The sequence below is a fragment of the Pleurodeles waltl genome, chromosome 4_2 (assembly GCF_031143425.1).
Source record: "Pleurodeles waltl isolate 20211129_DDA chromosome 4_2, aPleWal1.hap1.20221129, whole genome shotgun sequence".
NCBI classification, from domain to species: domain Eukaryota; kingdom Metazoa; phylum Chordata; class Amphibia; order Caudata; family Salamandridae; genus Pleurodeles; species Pleurodeles waltl.
In genome coordinates this window covers 605,468,193-605,487,318 of record NC_090443.1, presented here as the reverse complement: position 1 = coordinate 605,487,318, position 19,126 = coordinate 605,468,193, and the positions used below count along the sequence as shown (strand labels likewise).

General features: G+C 41.2%; 1 protein-coding gene across 3 annotated transcripts in view; it reads right to left on the bottom strand.

The window, feature by feature from the left end:
- Positions 1-19,126, bottom strand: part of AGL (amylo-alpha-1, 6-glucosidase, 4-alpha-glucanotransferase) — a 419,432-nt gene that overhangs the window by 88,300 nt on the left and 312,006 nt on the right. For all 3 annotated transcript variants that reach the window (XM_069232148.1, XM_069232150.1, XM_069232149.1), the window contains exon 26: positions 15,143-15,368. In XM_069232148.1, coding sequence (XP_069088249.1) covers positions 15,143-15,368 — 226 coding nt within the window. The remainder of the gene's footprint in view (positions 1-15,142; positions 15,369-19,126) is intronic.

Sequence of the window (19,126 nt, the reverse complement as noted above, 5' to 3'; positions counted from 1 at the left end):
AAAACAGGGACGGTTCAACATTTGCTTCCACTCATCCCCTGCGGCGGGTGATGAGCCTTCATCAGCCATCATGGCTTTTGAAGGGGCTGGGCTGCTGGGGTAGCACACTCCCTCAACCTCTCACATTTTAACTTGGACCCTGCTTGAAGATGAGCCTAACACGCTATGCACTACCAACTCCCAGGACGTGGGCACACTGTTGCCGGTCTCTGCGGCAAGCTGATAAAATTGTTGGACTCTGTTGGTCCGTTATTTTTAGTTTGTTCCACTTATGTTTTTTTCCACAGGTCAAACACTGCCAGCAATTGCTACAGCATCAGTGTATGGGTGCCTCTGGGTGTTTCTCCAGCACTGGGTGAGGAACACATACCATCCTATTCCTCTTGGGGGACAGAACAGGTAGGAGGGGGCAGGCACCTGAACATGCCCTCTTACAAAATATCCCCTCTCCCCATGGTGGGGACTATACCATTCTGCAGCTGCTCACACCACTAACCTCTGGACAAGGTGATGGGTGCTCAGCTACTCTCCCTCAAAGTCCATAGCCTTAACTCCCCAAATAATTGCAAGCACTTCTGGGGATACATAATGCAGCACTATCCTGATGTCGCATTCCTACAGGAAACTCACCTTCTGGGGCTGATGGATTCAAAATGGCACACCCGAAATACCCTTTATGCCACTGGAAATACACTGACACGAAAACGCTGGGAGTGGGCATTTCATGTAAATCAGGCTTTAGCTCAGCTATCACAAAAGTGGTGAGGGACAGAGAGGGCCACAACGTGACCTAGCGCATGTGCTGTGACAGACAGCAGCTCACACTCCTTAATATATACACCCCCAACTCCGCACAGGACCCCTATCTTCGGTGCATCATGAGGGAACAATTATCAGGGGTAGAGGGCTACATTATAATGTGCGGTGATTTCAATCTGGTACGGGGCCTGGGGATAGAGAGCAGCGCAACCATTCTCCAAGGTGCTAGGGTCATGTCAGCCCAGTTAAAGAAGAACATAGCGGACCTGGGGCTGCTGGACGCCTGGCGCTATAAACATCTTGACACACCAGACTATTCATTCTATTCTCATGTACATGCATTGTACTCCCACATTGACTATGTCCTCATCACACATTCCCTTCTTCAAAACCTTGATGTGGAAGAGATCTCTGATATCTCTAATTCTGTCTACGCCCACATTGAATGTGACAAACAGCAGCTCACACTCCTTAACATATATGCCCCCCAACCCGCACAGGACTCCTATCTCTGGTACATCCTGAGGGAAAAATCATCAGGGATAGAGGGCGACATTATAGTGTGCGGTAATTTGAACCTGGTAAGAGACCCGTGGATAGACAGAAGCGCAACCACTTTCCACGGTACTGGGGCCATGTCAGCCCAGTTAAAGACAGGCATGAAGGACCTGGGGCTGCTGGACGCCGGGCGCTATAAACAGCCTGACACATTGGACTATTAATTTTATTCTCAGGTACATGCTTTGTACTCCCGCATTGACTATGTCCTCATCACACATTCCCTCATTTGAAACCCTGAAATGGTGGAGATTGCTGATATCTCTAATTATGCTCATGCCCACGTTGACTCCAACACACGCACTCGTTCAAAGGACCCTCTGTGCTGGTTCCTACTGTAATGAGGTAATAATGTCCCACTACAAGTATATGGGTACAATCATAAGTTTAATCTCTGTCGCCTCAGCCATCGATCGGTCCACCTTCCAACCGTCCTCACGCGTCCTCGTCATTCCATCTCGAATGCCGGGATCGCGTGCAGTGTTTGCGTGTATAATACATCACACATCTCCCTTTTATACAATGAACAAATTAATACAGAAATGATGTTCCCACATAACCATGACAACAAATAAATGTATAACCAAAACTATGTATACACCAAACATATCAACTAAACATCATATCAACCCCGCTAAATAATTTTAATACAAGCTATCACACATCCCTATAAACGTCAATTTTCTTTTTTTTTTTAAATGAGAACATAGTCTTTGAGATGTCCGGGACTTATCTTCCTTCTACCACTTCTCCTCATTGCGTTCAATTCATCAGTATCATGTCGTCCCTTATTTTTTGTTCTTGACCCAACACTGTCTCTAACTCCTCTGGACCTTTCAGTACTAATACCCGTTTCCACCATCCCTTTCAACCGAACCACTCTGTTCATGTTCCATATCTTGCCATCTGAAGTTTTTACAGCATTCTTGAAAAGTTTAATCACATGAAGAGGTCTAGTGAACTTTGACCCCTCAAGACATCCAACTGGTGCCTTCACCTTCACCACATCACCCACAACAATATTATTTTTACACACCCTCTTCCTTGTATCAAATTCTTGTTTCCTTTTCTCTATGAGCCTTTCTTCTCTATCTCTCCACTCCGTGTTCACCAAATTATATCCATTTTTTATCCACTCCATCCATCCAGGAGACAACTTGGTATTAGGTATCCTTTTCCTAAACAGTTCAAAAGGGGATCTGCCAGTAGTTGAATGTGGAGAGAACCGATAGGCTGTAATCCTTTTCAAAAGTTCTGCACGCCAACTCAGAGCATTCACTTTTGCAAGTTGAATGCTTTCCTTTATGTACTTGTTAAATCTTTCAACTGCACCGTTGCTTTCTGGATGATAAACCGCTGTTTTCTTATGTGATATGCCACAATTACTCATAAATTTTTCAAAAACCGTTGAACAAAATTGTGGACCATTATCTGACAATAATGATTTTGGAAATCCCTCTTTCCTAAAAATGTCTTCTAAGAAAATCATCACACTAGAAGATGAAATTTCATGCACATTTTTGACTTCCACCCACCTTGAATACAAATCTATTAACACAATTAGATATGGCATTGAATGTTCTCCTGGTAACGGACCCACAATATCTATTGCTACCTCATCCCAGGGTTTGCATGGTAAACTTCTACAATGCATAGGTGCATTACGAGTTTTTAAAATTTTGTCACTCCGTGCACATTGTATACATTCTCTAACTACACGCTCCACTTGTACATCCATACCAGGCCACCAAAAATTTGCTCGTAAATTTTCTTTTGTCTTAACCATCCCAAGATGACCTTCATGGGCTTGATTCATTATCCTCTCTCTTAATGTTTTTGGAGGAATCAATCTTGTTCCTCTCAACAATATCCCTTTATCCACCGCCAATTCATCTTTCACCAACCTCCAAACTTTCCCTAGAACCACAAATTTACCAGTCTCTAAAGTCTCACACACTCCACTCAACTCAACATCTTCTTTCAACGCCTCTTTCCACTCTTGTTCAGTTATTATTCCACATGTAACTTCAGACACATCACAACATACTTCACACACTAATTCCTCCTGCAAAGTTATATCTTTTTGTTCTTCATCCTTCCTGTCTTCTTCCACTAATCTTGAAAGACAATCCGCACTAACATTCAATGCACCTGGTAAATACTCTACTTTAAATTTAAAATCCTGGAGCCCGATAATCCATCTTCTAATTCTTGCAGAAATGCAATTAAGACCCTTACAACCAAACACTTCTACTAAAGGTTTGTGATCAGACAAAACCACAAACTCTGTGCCCCACACAAAATGTCTAAATTTATTCAATGCCCAATATATGGCCAGGGATTCTCTTTCAATCACAGAGTAATTCCTCTCTGTTCCGCTCAAAGATTTGGATGCACAAGCAATCATTCTTCTCATACCTCCCTCTTCTTGCATCAGAACCGCACCCAAACCTTTTGCACTAGCATCAGTGACAATGGCAGTTGATCTACCCGGTTTAAAAGCTTGTAAGCAGGGAGCATATTCTAATTCTTCTTTAATTTTCCCAAACTCATCTTCACACAGGGAATTCCACTTGAACTCTCTTCCTTTCTTCAGTAAATCTCGCATGTTAACAGTTTTTTCTGACAAGTTCCTAATGTACCGCCCATAGTATTCTACCATTCCTAAAAACGAATTCACTTCTTCTTTGGTTCGAGGAGAGGCTAACCGCTTTATGGTCAAAACCAAATCTGGTTTAGGTTTTACTCCACATCCTGTAATCAAATGTCCCAGGTACTCCACCTCTGTCAAAGCAAAACGACATTTCTTTCTCTTCAAAGTAAGACCAGCATGACTTAAACATTCCAAAACCAACTTCACTCGTTCCCAATGTTCTACCGCCGTGTCAGCGTAAATTAACACATCATCTTGGTAACATTTCACCCCTTTGACCTCTTTCAGAATTTTACACATAATGCGTTGAAACACAGAGGCCGCAGAGACAAGCCCAAATGGCATTCTTTTAAATTTAAATGCACCAAAAGGTGTTATGAATGCAGTCAATTCTTGTGACATCTCTTCCAACTCTACCTGATGATATGCTGACTTAAGATCTAGGGTGGAAAAGTACTTTGCTCCACCAACCATAGATACTATCTCTTCAATGTTTGGAAGTGGGAATTTATCTACCACCACCTCTCTATTTAGAGCCCTCAGATCCACACAAAGCCTGATATCACCATCCCCTTTCTTTGCCACAACTATGGGAGCCAACCATTCGGTTGCCTCTACTTCCTCAATTATGCCCATTAATTCTAATCTTTTAAGTTCAGTTTTCACCGGTTCCTGTAAAGCCAACGGTATTCTTCTCATTTTCGCTACCATGGGTATAGCACCTTCCTTTAACCTAATTTTATGTTTATAACCTTTTAGACATCCCAAATTGTCTGAAAATACTTCAGGAAATTCATTTACTAACTCACTGTCCACACCATCTACACTCTGAATTTGAACTTGAGGTTGTGCGTTTGGATTCAAAATGATGCCTAACAGCTTTTGGTGCGTCCAACTCAAAAGATTATCACCTTGATTGGACACATACACTTTTCCCAACAGGTGTCTACTTTTGAACTCAATATGCCCTTCAAAGTACCCTAGCATTTTTATAGGCTGTCCACCATAACCCCCAGGAGATACATCCATCTTCTTTAATTTCCTAGATTCCAAAATTAACCTGTCAAAACTTGTTTTTGAAATTATCGTCAGTTGTGAACAAGAATCGAAACGCATTAGTAAATCCACACCATCCACTCTCACCACCTCACTTGGATGCTCTCCACACTTAACCTGAGCACCAACTTGGAACACTACCTATCTACACTCTGAATTTCCCACCTTCGTCGCCAAATGTAATGAGGTAATAATGTCCCACTACAAGTATATGGGTACAATCATAAGTTTAATCTCTGTCGCCTCAGCCATCGATCGGTCCACCATCCAACCGTCCTCACGCGTCCTCGTCATTCCATCTCGAATGCCGGGATCGCGTGCAGTGTTTGCGTGTATAATACATCACACCTACCCCACGACTCCTCTGGGACCCAGTTGATCTGGAGGAGAAACTTAAGGGGATCACCGAATACTTTCAATCTCAACTCACTGCTGGATATACAGTTACACACAATATGGGATTGGTTCAAAGCTACCAACTGGTGGGTTATTTCCTCTGTGGCCATCGCAGAGGGAAGGAGACCCAACTGGTAGAATCCAACTTGACAACTGAGAATAGGGCTCTGGAGCAGCAAGATAAAATAGCACCCTCTTGTCTCCATAAACAAAATCTTGCCATCATAAGAGCCAAACTCCGGGCTCACAGGACAAATAGGTCTGAACACTCCCGCCTAGCACTTCAACAGCAATATTATGAGGGAGGCAACAAGGTGGGCACAGTACTAGCCAACAGACTCCAACACGCTTACGCCAAGGCACATATTTCAAAGCTCCAGATTAGAACTGGGGGATGAGCGATCAACAAACATGATAAACAACAGACATTCCATGATTACTACCTTTATAATGCGAAAGAGACATCACCTGTCTTGACAGAGGACTATCTTGCTGCATGAGACTGGGAACCACTTCACCCTCAGCATGGGAAAAGCCTTGATGCCGTGATCACGCTTGAAGAACTCTGCAACAAAGTTAAAGCCTTTCCTCTCAGTAACACGCCAGGCCCAGATGGGCTCCAAGTTAGCTTTTACTGATTGACCTTGGTGCGTCTGTTTAACTCCTTCACACAACACATGGGCCTCACACCCTCCACAGCAGCAGCAGAGGTTTCACTCATACCCAAACCCGGCAAGGACCCCACGCTGTGCTCGTCCTAACGCCCCATAGCCCTCCTGAATATTGACACCAAAATCTTTACCAAGATCCTGGCAACTAGACTCGAACAATACCTCCCGGGCTTTATCTACCCTGATCAAGTTGGCTTTATCTGTAATAGACAGGGAGTGGACAATGTACGCTATATAGCACATCTCATCAAGAAGTTGCACCGCTATCACAACCTGGCTTGCCTTCTATCGCTTCACACAGAGAAGGCCTTTGAGAAGGTGAGCATGCCCTTTCTCCAAACCGTACTAAGCAAAGTGGGGATAGGACTGGACATGATCACCCAAATCATTGCATCATATGTTACCCCAATGACCAGGCTCTGCATCAACGGACAACACAGGGACCACCATAACCATTCGTAGGGGTACACAGCAGGGTTGCCCACTATCGCTCCTTCTATTTTCCTCAGTGGTCGTACCACTAGCTATCACCACCCGCCACACAGTCGAGATAGAGGGAATCCCCTTTGGAGGACAGGTACATTAGATGAATCTGTTTGCAGATGACCTTTTACTTACTCTTTGACGACCTGCTAACGCTCTACTGGCTGTTTTGGCTAGTCTGACTGCCTTTGAAGTGGTATCAGGCTTCAAGATTAATTTGTCAAAATAGAGTTTGCTTAACCTATCTATCCCTAGTCATGATCGTCCGGCTCTCTCGATAGATTGGCACCATTCCAATAGTCCTCAGATCCATTAAATAACTGGGCTTTAAGCTAACATCCACACTAACTACCGAAGGGCATGCAAATTGGCCCCCTCTATGTCGCTCCATCCTGGAGGACCTCTGGAGATGGAAACCCCTCCACATCTCATGTGTAGGGTGGAATAATGTTGTCAAAATTAATATGCTCCTGCAAGCCCTCTACCTATTCCAGACCCTACCCAATCCTGCAGGATGACATTTTACGGCTACTACACAATATCTGTGCTTTCATTTGGAACGGGATGCGACCTAGAATCTCCAATGCCCTCAGGGAGGAATATGGCCTTCTCAAGACAGCTAGGCTACAATATCTTTAGCTGTAGCATTTGGTACTGATTCACTCAGTCTATCTTGAGGTCACAAAGCCCTAAACTCCCTTTAAGAAGCTAGTAAGAGCTTACGATGGCTCACTTCCAACACATACCACACACTTCAGCACTCTACACCCCCTCGCACACACTCTAATAAAACGAACTGGCAATCCAATACTACAGAGGGCATCTCGCCTAAACAATGGGAAACACTGTGGAATTACATACCCAAAACATATTGCAGAATCTCCCTTAGGGAAACAGCATATAAGCTCATGTACAATGGTGCTACATCATAACCCGCCTCGCCACTATCTACCCTGGCACGTTCTCCCCTTGCTGGCAATGCAAACAAGAACAAGGAGTTTTCTGTAATATCTGGTGGTCCTGCGCGCTCATAGCCACTTTTTGGAAAGAGGTTTTAAGCCACGCAAAAGCCACAATGGGGTACCCTCTTCAAGCCTCCTACATCACAGTAATCCTTGGATTCAGCCACTGACCTTCAAAGCGATCACTCATGCGGAATGGACACTTATTAGTTACATGGTCCACGCCACCAGGCATCTTGTGGCCATGGCGTGGAACAAGTCAGCTCCCCATTTCACTGCCCAGTGGATTTTGTCGCCTGTCGCAGGTAATGGCAATGGAATAGCTTTGTCACAACCTCACTAGAACAGAGCCTAAATTCCGATCTGTGAGGCGACCCCGATACAATACCTCACACATATAAAATTTACTTGTTTTAAACCACCAAGGCTCAGGTAGCTCCAGCTCTTTGACTAACCTACCCCCACTGGGATTCCATGTCCCTGCTTGACATATCTCTTCACTGGTGTAAAGAACATCTATGATACGTATTGTTGCACCACAGACTTAGTAGCCTCCATGCATACTACTAGCACTGACCTGTAACTCCTTCTCAGTGTTCTGGTTGAATCCCTTGGTCACTTAACATGATTATTTTGTTCCTCCATATGGCGAACTGTTGTGCTGTGGATGATCACGTACCATGTTATGCTAATGTTGGTTAATGATGCTTTTGATGAACACTATGTTATGCAAATTACCTTACTAATCCATAATACTTGACCTTCATTTATGCTGAAATGTCTGCAGTGACTCACTCGCATCAAGCCTTCTTGGCTTAAAAATTTCAATAAGAAGATTTTGAGTAAAAAAAATAAATGAGGACTAGCTTTCTTGCTTGAGGATTGAGATTGTGAAACATGTACATCTAAATTCTTAACTTGCCTCTTGAAAGTAGATTTTCAATGTACTCAATGAGAGAATCTACCTTAAAAGAGCAGAGTGGGTAAATGTAAGGAAAAAGGTGAAGGGAGGTGCTCTAAACTGTTCTAGAAAATTAAAGTCAAATTGGATACCCATATTATCACTACTAACTGAAAAATATACACCTTCTTAATTAATATATATGAGGAAAAGCCCATGGTCGGGCTTTCTCGAAAACCATCAAGTAGTGTAATCTTTCATCAGCCCGTCTTCAGAATTGCTGGTAAAAATAAACAGATTTTTACCTAATTTTACTGCAATGATCTTGTAAGATGAACAATGCAGCTATACATTTTGAAAAGACAACAGACTGCCAATTCCACACCCTTCTTGGTTGAATGAGGTGCTTGGTTACTTTGCAGTGTTGAAATTTGGACTTGGTATTCTTACTACATTTTCATATTTGAAAGTTCACTAGCAACCACTATTGTGTTGATGGAATTAGTGTTCACGTTTACCTGAATGATCAATGCAACCTGCTCAGAGCAGCTAAAATAAATGTAATCATGGGTAAGACTAAATACTGTGCTGAGGATGCGATCCCATATTAATTCACTTTTTGTTAAATATAAATATTTTACTTAAAATTAATTAAATGTATTGACCGCTTTTAAATATATATCTTTTATTTTACTTAAATTTTAATTAAATATATTAAAACATATTAAAATGATAAAAACTAAATTTTATAAAAGGACAGCGTAAGTTAAATAACACTCTTGTTTTGGACAGCCATTCCGAGATGCAGTATAATTTATATTTTCAAAAAGATCTGTTGTTACAACCGTACTGGCTTTCGTTTGTTTATAGCATCATTTCTCTATATGTGGCTATAGGAATATTTTCATCCAGGGGCTTCCTAAAAATCCTCTGTTAAAGCAATGCTACCCTAACTATCGCTCTGTTTGCTCTATGAATTTATGAGTAAGCAGTACTGTTAAATTTCTCACCTAAAGTTTTTTGTCCCAAAATGTCCCCCCTCACACTTTCACACATCTCTCTTTTGTCCATTTATTCTTATTGATTTTGCTCCTTTTACGTTCAACACTTCATAGTACAGTGCTACAATAATCGAGCCTTTGGAGCTGTAAAAACTTTAAATTAAATTAGTAAATGAACCCTTTCCTCATAGCTAATTCAGAAGGTTGACTTTTTTTCTGATTCCTACGATGAACACCATCTAAGTATCAAATTTCTAGCGTTCCTGTTATGAGTCTGCACTAGTGCAAATGAAAGAAAATTTGCCACACCTACAAAAAATGAATTCTCTACAGATCCGTGAAAACTGCTGCAGAACTGTGCACAATGATGGATATCAACGACTACTGATGCATTCCAGTCCTTTAAGACATTACCCCTCAACAGCTGACACATCAGCAATTGATGACTTTGATTTAGTAAATTATGCCGCGATTTCTGCCGACATCTATTTTGGCCAATAATGCAATGTCATAGCCAGAAACTTCCCTTGCAATTTCCATTTTTTAAACAAAAGAAATGAAGACCTTATAGAGTAGAGTTCAAACAAATATTTGAAGCAGTTTCTAACTAACCTCTTGAGTTGAAATCTGAGCCGCTTTCCCATCATTGAACAGTTATAAGTCTCTCTCAAATAACTTTGACAAAGTGTTGGTGAAGATTATCTTGTTTCTTGCCGTTATCCATAAGGTGCTACTTGTGGACATCCAAATGCTGCCAAGCATAACCCTCACCAATTACTAAATTCAAACAATATATTTACCATAAATTAATTAAGGAATTGTACTTACCTGCCCCAGCTCCCATTTATCTTAGTTTCAGTACTGCCTACAAACATTGTTCTTTTTACAGTCCACTTTCATGTTTCATTGAAGTATAAAAGTTTAATTGGAGAAGCACAAGCAACAACAGAAAAAGGCTTACAAAAGTAGGAATTAAATTTCATTTGATATATTAAACTTATTATGGGAGGGAAGTGATAGAAAAGCGGGTAGAGAAGGAAACATAGCTACCAGTTGCCATGGAGTTATCTCCAATGCATACTAATTGTGCAAAACACTCACTGCTGCTCTAGCTTTTGTGGTGTTACTTGGCAACTTTGCTCATCTTAATACTGCAGCCTACTCACCAGTCAGAATGTCTTCTAGCCCTGGGGACTGAAGAGGATTCTTCATCAATTTAACAAATTAGAATGCATTCAGATCGCCACAACAGCTGATCAGAATAGAGAGCGGTCAGATCACTACAACATTTGCACATAAAACAGGCTGTACAGAGAGTGAGAGGCAGCTGTCTTTTTGGAAGGCTGCTTTTAAATCTTCAGCTCCGATTTTATATCGAGGCTAAATGCAAGCTTTCATTGGTGTGATTCTAACTTTGTATTTTGTGCTAATCAAGGCTTTAGTGCACTGCAAAAGGCCTTATGAGCCCCAAGCCAAACACAAGCCAGTCTGGCCTGACTCCATAAGGACTAGCCCGTCCTTAACCGCTAGGCTGTATGTACACTTCATAGAACAGAGTCAACAAAAGATGCATTTCTGTCTCTTTTCCATCAGCATTGAGGTGTGACTTTCGTTTTTTGGGAAAGAAATCACAAATAACAATTTCTGGATGCCCTAATCACACTATTTCATGCAACATTAGGATAAAAGGTCTTGAGTTTGTGCCACTGAAAATTTGTTAAAACCACTTATTTAGTGATCGGCACACAGCCTTATAAGCAAGGGCCGGTTATAAGTGATATCTTTCTGACGCTACTCCATCAAGTGTGTATGTATGTATATATATATATATATATATACACACATATACATATATATATATATATATATATATGTATATATATATACACATACACCTATACCTATGAATAAAAAGGAATATACACTTCTTAGTTTTGACATGTAATGGCTCTTTCGCCACTCACAGAGAACATTAGGTATTTAATATCATACTCTAAATATAAAAAAGAGCTTTGATACAGCATCCATCAGCCACAGCTTGCAACTCTGACAATCACATATTGGATCATATTGGATCAGCCTAAAAGAGTATTTCAGTCTCACTTTCTTTTTAATGGCACCATAGGGCTATCCTTCCACCTCACTTTATAATACATGAGGGACTATTGTAAATCTGTGGAGTACACTATGTCATGGCATATTAAGTTATTATCTAGTCTATACATCATATACACAAAGCAAATATTTATGAATTGTTGCACACTATTCCAGGCATTTTGTATTCACTTTCTCAGCGCTCAAGTGAGAATGTTAAACCTATTGATTTCATTTTAGTGGTAAGGGTGGAGCCTAAGCTTAGCAGGAAACAACACATTAGCTAAGAATATATACCAGGTGCTGAAGAAGCAACAAGAATCAAAGATGAGCCAGTTTCACTGACAAGTGGTTTGGTGTTGTCCTAACACAACAGCACAAATACTAACCAAATCTCACAAACCACCGTTGCTAAGGTGTGAACACTTGTTTGAGTTGTGGAGTGTAGACACTGACCAAAAGAAAATGTCACTCTTTGTCCCTCATCTATGAGCAGCTTAACCTGGTTAGGTTGAGCAATGGAGTGCTGGCATGCCAAGGGAGGCACAGTGCCTTGCACAAACCAATACGTTTAAGTGCCCATAGCAAAGCTATTTAATAAGCAGTGGCTCGGTTGAACACATATAGGGGGTTATTACAACTTTGGAGGAGGTGTTAATCCGTCCCAAATGTGACGGATATACCACCAGCCGTGTTACGAGTTCCATAGGATATAATGGACTCGTAATACGGCTGGTGGTATATCCGTCACCATACCGTCACTTTTGGGACGGTTTAACACCTCCTCCAAAGTTGTAATAACCCCCATGGTGCCATGGACCGCTTTAGTATAAAAAGTATTTTCAGCTTCTGGCACTCCTGCATGCAAAGGAACCCATTATAAAAAATAATGAGGAGGCACAAAAAAGAAACGTCTTACAGAAATGGGCTGATCTGTAATTCAGAAGTACCCAAATAAAGGGGTTCTTTAAAACTATCCTTCAGTGGAGTAACCAACAGACCTAATGAAGCTGAGCATTGTCTGATGCAATGCTTACAACATCTCCCTGGAAAGAGTGGGAGGTAGGTGAGCTCCAGAGGATCAAGCACTACATAAATTACAAAACCTGAAGCCAGGACACTGAGTTTCAGTGCCCAGGGAGTAGCCCACCCTCCGTGAATGTAGACAGAATAAGCAACGTATGTTAAGTGCAAATAGATGGATATTTGAAGCCTCTAAAAGAAAAACCTGTGTTTCTGTTTGCATTAAGTGAATAAAAAATTAAATCTAACACTTTAAGGGGCACATGCAAAAAACATTATTCTAGTCGCAAATCCGCTGTTGAGACTAGAAAAATGCTTTTTGTGATGTACAAAGCGCAATATGTGATTCAGTAACTTGTTACCAAATAGTAATTTGGGTTTTGTGATTCGGTATTAGGAGGGGACTGTTTAGGGTGTCCCTTCCTAATACCGAATATTAAAGGTATGTACGAATGATTTGCGACCAATATGCGGTCCTAAAACATTTGCAGTTTATCGTCAATAGAAAGTTGGTGGTAACCCATTAACAAATGGGCAGGGGTCCCTAAGGAACACCTATCCCTTTGAGAATGATTGTGAAAATATGTTTTAAGAGCAGGCAGTGATCCGACGAACTACTGCGTACTCTTTTTAAACGCATCCTGTTTTCCTTTAAAGAAAATGGGTTGCGTTTTAAAAGAAAAAAAAGGATTGCTTTATTTAAAAACAATCACAGGCATGGTGGTCTGCTGAGCCCAGCTGGCCACCATCCCTGTGATGGCTGCGATTTCTAATGGGTTGTAAACTGCAAACTACCTCATTAATATTGAGGAGGTAGGTCTAGTTGCGACCCACTACGAATCGCAAATGAAACTATAAGGCAGTGGTTCCCAACCTTTTGACTGCTGAGGGCCCCCACTGAATCACTACTGGAAGCCAGGGAACCCCAAGCAATTTGTACGATTTAAATTTCAAACATTAAAACAGTCATTCACAAAAAATACACAAACAAATACTCACCAAACAAATAGTCAAATAATTATTTTATATTGAAAGAAATATGCAAAACAAATAAAAAAAAGGTTTAATGGTAAGGTTGGCGTTGCTTCTCGACAACTAACGTTTCAATGTTTTGTTTTATTTAGGAAAGCTAAGTACTCAGGTCAGATTCTACATTTTCCAAACCATTTCTGTTTTTATTTTTTAGGTACAGAAAGATCTGAGAAAGCTTTTTCACATAAATATGTGTTGGGGAAAGGAAGTAAAACTATAAGGGACTCATCTCTTCATAGCCTCTCTGTCACATGCAAATCATTTGTTTTATAGCACCTCTCATACCAGTGTAGGGTATCAGAGCACTTTATAGGGGACTACAAGCTATAGGATTCACAAGTCCACCACACTGGTAGGCATTTTCTAACAGTGCGTGGTCTGGAGAAATAGACTCAGGATTCAGAACATACACAGTGGTTAGCGTTGACTTCAATAATAAGAATGCATTTCTATGAAAGCAAACATTTTTTAGCAGCATAAGGAAAATGAAAGACTTGGAAAAACACTTCACTTTCTAACTAGTACCATGCAGTTTGCATGCAGCTCTTTGATGGCAGTTCACAGCTCCCTGTGCTAGATTACGATTGTAACTTATGAACTGCACAGTAACAAAAGAATCTCTGTGACAAAAGCAGTAGCCCACAGTGCCATGCACATTAAATATTGTTCTTTGCATGATACACGTTCTTTGCAGCAGTCATATTAACCATCTGTGCTACCTTAGATGAGGCAAAACTGCCACTAGACAAAACTCCCATCTCCCTCCAGCAGGTACATTAATCACCAGAGTTATCTTGACGCTTTTATGTTTTCCCGAAAGCTGCTGGATCTACAAGGAACTTTACAGTGCTTTTAAAACTGCTGCACAAAGGAAGTAATAAGTATAAAAACATGCATGTGTTCCTGTCAGAGGCCTGAGCTGGGAAAGTACCTTCCTGTTGGCCCAGGCCAGCAGAACCTCCTGGGAATGTGTCACGGACCCCCTTGGAATGTATCACGGACAGCTGGGGGGCCGTGGACCACAGGTTGGGAACCAATGCTCTAAATGGTTTCATAAATTTAAATTAGCGATTTCCTAATTGAGATTCACAGGAAATTGCAATTAGGAAATTGCTATTTAAATGTTCGTACATGTGGCCCTAACTGAGGGAAATCTCTCAAAGAGTGGTCATGGTATGAAAACATGATTCTATATACTAAACATATGACTTTGATACAGATTATATTAAAGTGTTCTACTTAACAGTCCCAATCAAGGCAAGAAGAACCTACAGACCGTGTGGCTGCTGGCCCCGGAAGTTAAAGAAACCCTTTCCGTAATTAAATTAACTATATTGCTAAAACAATAATTATTTTGTAGTATTTGGAGGGTGAACCTTTTTAGGTAATAGGACCCTACATCTTAATATAAAAGTAAAAATAGTAACAAAAGAGCGAAGGTGCATGCTCTACATTTCCACAGCAAAGGGTATAGGAAGAAGTCATAGCTCTATATATCAGGAGTGTGACATGGCCTTCCCTTTCACAAATTGTAAATTTAGGATGATTTTTACCACTGCTCCTGCAGGCTGTGCTGAAGAGTCGTCTGTAGGATACATCCGTGAAACTGGACACCTGAGAATGTCTGTGCCATTGGCAACGATGTTGCAATAATCCTGTATACACTGGAGCCACCACCACACTGCATCACGGCAATTAAATCTGGCATAGGTTCCCTGGCCAAGAAGATTAGGGATAAGACCATGTCTCATGGTGCCTGCAAAGGCCAATATTATGTTCCTGAAATTAAAGTGTAAGAGGTTGAAGGTTAAAATGCGGAAGGCAATTTATCCACACTAGCATTGAAAGAGAAAACAAAAATATGCATGCCATCACCTCAGAATATTCCCCTAGAACACAGAAGCTGAAGCACTGTTATGGTTATGACATGCGTGTTTATCAGCTATGGTCAGCTACGCAACCATAACTCTTGCTTATAAACTATTCATTGTATTGTTCAATGCCTCATGCATGATATCAAAGCTATGATGACGCACTACGTCATCACCAATAACATTATCAATGCTACTACTTTTTTAACTCAAGAAATCTGCTCCCAAGAGTCCCCTGGGCAGAACCTTTGGCCATTCCCAGCAGATGGTGGGCGCATGGAATGGCCTTAGGCAGGAGCTAACAGGATTTGAATTACGATTATTCATATTCATGACTCAAACTCATAGGCAGTTTGTAAATTGATAACCTTTAAAAAAAAAAAAAAAAGACTATTCTCATTTTTTAAAATAATATTCGGTTGTAAGAGACAACATTTGTATAATCAGTGTCACAAGTTACCTTATCTGTCATAAAATATGTTTTTAGCATGCAACCATTCCTGGTTTATAATTTAATTGGCTCATTACAATTCCGATTTTGTTTTACCCAATATCTCTTCACAACATCAGTGAACATCATCCTTTACTAGGTTCATGTAAATATTTCTTTCTCCCATGTCCGTTCATTTTAAGCACCCTACACATTTCGTTTTAAGACAAGTATCAAAGACTAGTTGCTTTGTAGTCAGTAGTTGTGATGGTTTTACACTGATAGTTGTTCCTGGGAGTATGTGTCTCTTAGGAAAATTGGAAGGGGTTCCCAGATATCGAGAGCGCGGAAAGTCACTTGTCGAACTGTGGCATACACTTAAATATTCACATTACAATATATTAAGTCTTTGTTCCAGTCCTTTATATTCCGTGATCTTGTGCTCCACCAGCAAACTGCCACCCTGCACTTAGCCAGCAGTAACGCTAAAACGTTTGTTTTGATTTATGACTATTATAAGTAAGGCCCATTACTACGATTGCCGGGTTAAGCTATATCTCCCATATCATTCCCGGCTATCCATTGACCCCACACTGATAACACAGTTTTAAATTATCACGCCTTTAAGCTCGTCTTGATGGTCTAAGAGTACCCTGGTGGGGAATCGCCAAGGTACATTTTGTTTGCAGACTGAAAGTATTTTGATCGCCGGCTTCACTGATGAGTGGTCTGATAGCATTTTCACTAAATGTGCAACTTTCATGGTCCATTCGCTAATATCTCCCATTGTGAACCAGTTGTCCAGCCTCCATGGCATTTTGTGAAAGGATGATTGAAAGGTGTATTCTCTAATGTGTGGATGGTGAAAAAGCATGAGATCTACCAGGTGAAATTGTGACAATGTTTGCTGTAATGTTTTTGCTGCTTTGGCTATATTATGGCATGTTTTGGGTATTTCATCAGCTGTGAGTTTAGAGTCAGATTGAAGTTGCCTCCCCATAGGCGACAGCCTGGTTAAATCTGCTAATATGCCATTGGGTATCAGTGTTGAGACTATGGGCCAGATGTAGCAAAGGGTTTTTCCCATTCTGTGTCAATGGGAAAATGTGTTCGTACATATGGCCATATATGTATTCAACAGTGACACATGTAGCTTAGACAATGTGCCTTGAACAATTACATTTCTCCCCTCTGCGGCCCTTTTGACCATACTCAGAAAGAATAAAGGGCCAGATGTACCAAAGGGTTTTATCCATTCTGTGTCTATGGGAAAATGTGTTCGTACATATGGGCCAAAGTGCCTTTCTTAATCAGGGTTGCTGCTCCTCTTGTGTAGGAGTATAATGGGAAGAATCTACGTGTACTATACCCTTTCACAAATGTATTTTACATTTTTCTAGTTAAATGTGTCTCTTGTAGTAGTGCTATATGTATATTGTGTTGCTCCAAAATGTTAGCACTTGTCTTGCCTTCCTCGAATTGTTAAGTCTTCTAAAGTATGCACCTAATGCCTCTCATGATTTGGATTTGTGCGTTTTATGCAATCTCAAATGGAAAGCAAGACTGATGTTAGGTAACTGCTAATTCCTACCCATTGATCTGTATGTATGTGCTCTTGCAATTTGTTCACATTTTCAGTCTGCTGACTTTGTATAGAGACACGTCACCCAGCCACACCCTCCCGCGCTGACCCTCAATCAACCAACAAATGTAACCCCTCCACAAAACTTATTCTGCAAATCTCAAAACATTCTTAGCATGGCCACCAGTCTAAGAGAGACCAGAAGGCTATAGCCCCATTTCAGCCCTACACGCAGGCCCAGCCAGCACTTGCACAACTTTTTATTTGAACTCTTTTGTACCAGAGTGTGGTAATCGGAATGAGTTAAGATCCCAACATTACCTCATTTTAGGTACTAACATAACAATTCAGTTTAGTGTCCTATAAGTTGGGTGGCTATTTCAACTACCCTTCTATCGTCAATTTCCTGTCTTGAGAGTGAGTTTGAGCCACTTTTGGATGTTGTAGTTCGTTTTTACAGGATGAATCTGGTTCCTCTACTAGCATCTCCAAATATCAGGTCATTACCGTTCACTGTGATCTTTACGCATGCTTGAGTAGAGCATGGCATAAGGTACGGCATAGGATAAGGCTGCTTGTCGAAGCTTTGATTTACAGTGGTTGTTAGACCTGATGGCCTTAGGGTGGTCACCCCCAACTTTTTGCCTGCCTCCCTCCACTTTTATTGACACTGTTTTTGCTGGTTTTAGGACTCTACACACTTTACCACTGCTAACCAGTGCTAAAGTGCATATGCTCTCTCCCTTAAAACATGGTAACATTGGTTCATACCCAATTGGCACATTTGATCTACTTGTAAGTCCCTAGTAAAGTGCACTACATATGCCCAGGGCCTGTAAATTAAATGCTACTAGTGGGCATGCAGCACTGGTTGTGCCACCCACATAAGTAGCCCTTTGACCATGTATCAGGCCTGCCATTGCAAGGCATGTGTGTGCAGTTTCACTGCTACATCGACTTGGCATTTAAATATACTTGCCAAGCCTTAAACTCCCCCTTTTCTACATATAAGTCACACCTCGGGTAGGCCCTCGGTAGCCCATAGGGCAGGGTGCTGTGTAGGTGAAAGGCAGGATATATACCTTTGTGTTTTATATGTCCTGGCAGTGGAAACCCCTAAATTCGTTTTCCACTGCTGTGAGGCCTGCTCCTTTCATAGGCTAACATTAGGGCTACCTTCATAAACTGAGTGGTAGATTCTCATCAGAAAGGGGTAAACAGGTCATGTTTAGTATGGCCAGAATGGTAATACAAAATCCTACTTACTGGTGAGGTTGTATTTTATATTGCTATTGTAGCAAAGCCACTTTTAGAAAGTGAGCATTTCTCTGCACTTAAAATCCATCTGTGCCTTACAGCCTGTCTCCAATCCATGTCTGGGCTGGGATGGTTGACAGCTCCCTTGTGCATTTCACCCAGACAACCACCAACACAGGATGCTCAGTCACACTTGTACACATCTGCATACTGAATGGGTCATCCTGGGCTGGAAGGGTGGAGGTGCTTGACACTTACATTTCAAAGGCTAGTTTCCTGCCCTCACACAGAGGGCTGCCAAACCCCTTACTGGGACCCTGGCAGACAGACCTGTACTGAAAGGGGATTGTGTGCACTGCAAAACAACTCCTTGAAGTCTCACCCACTTCAAAGGCAG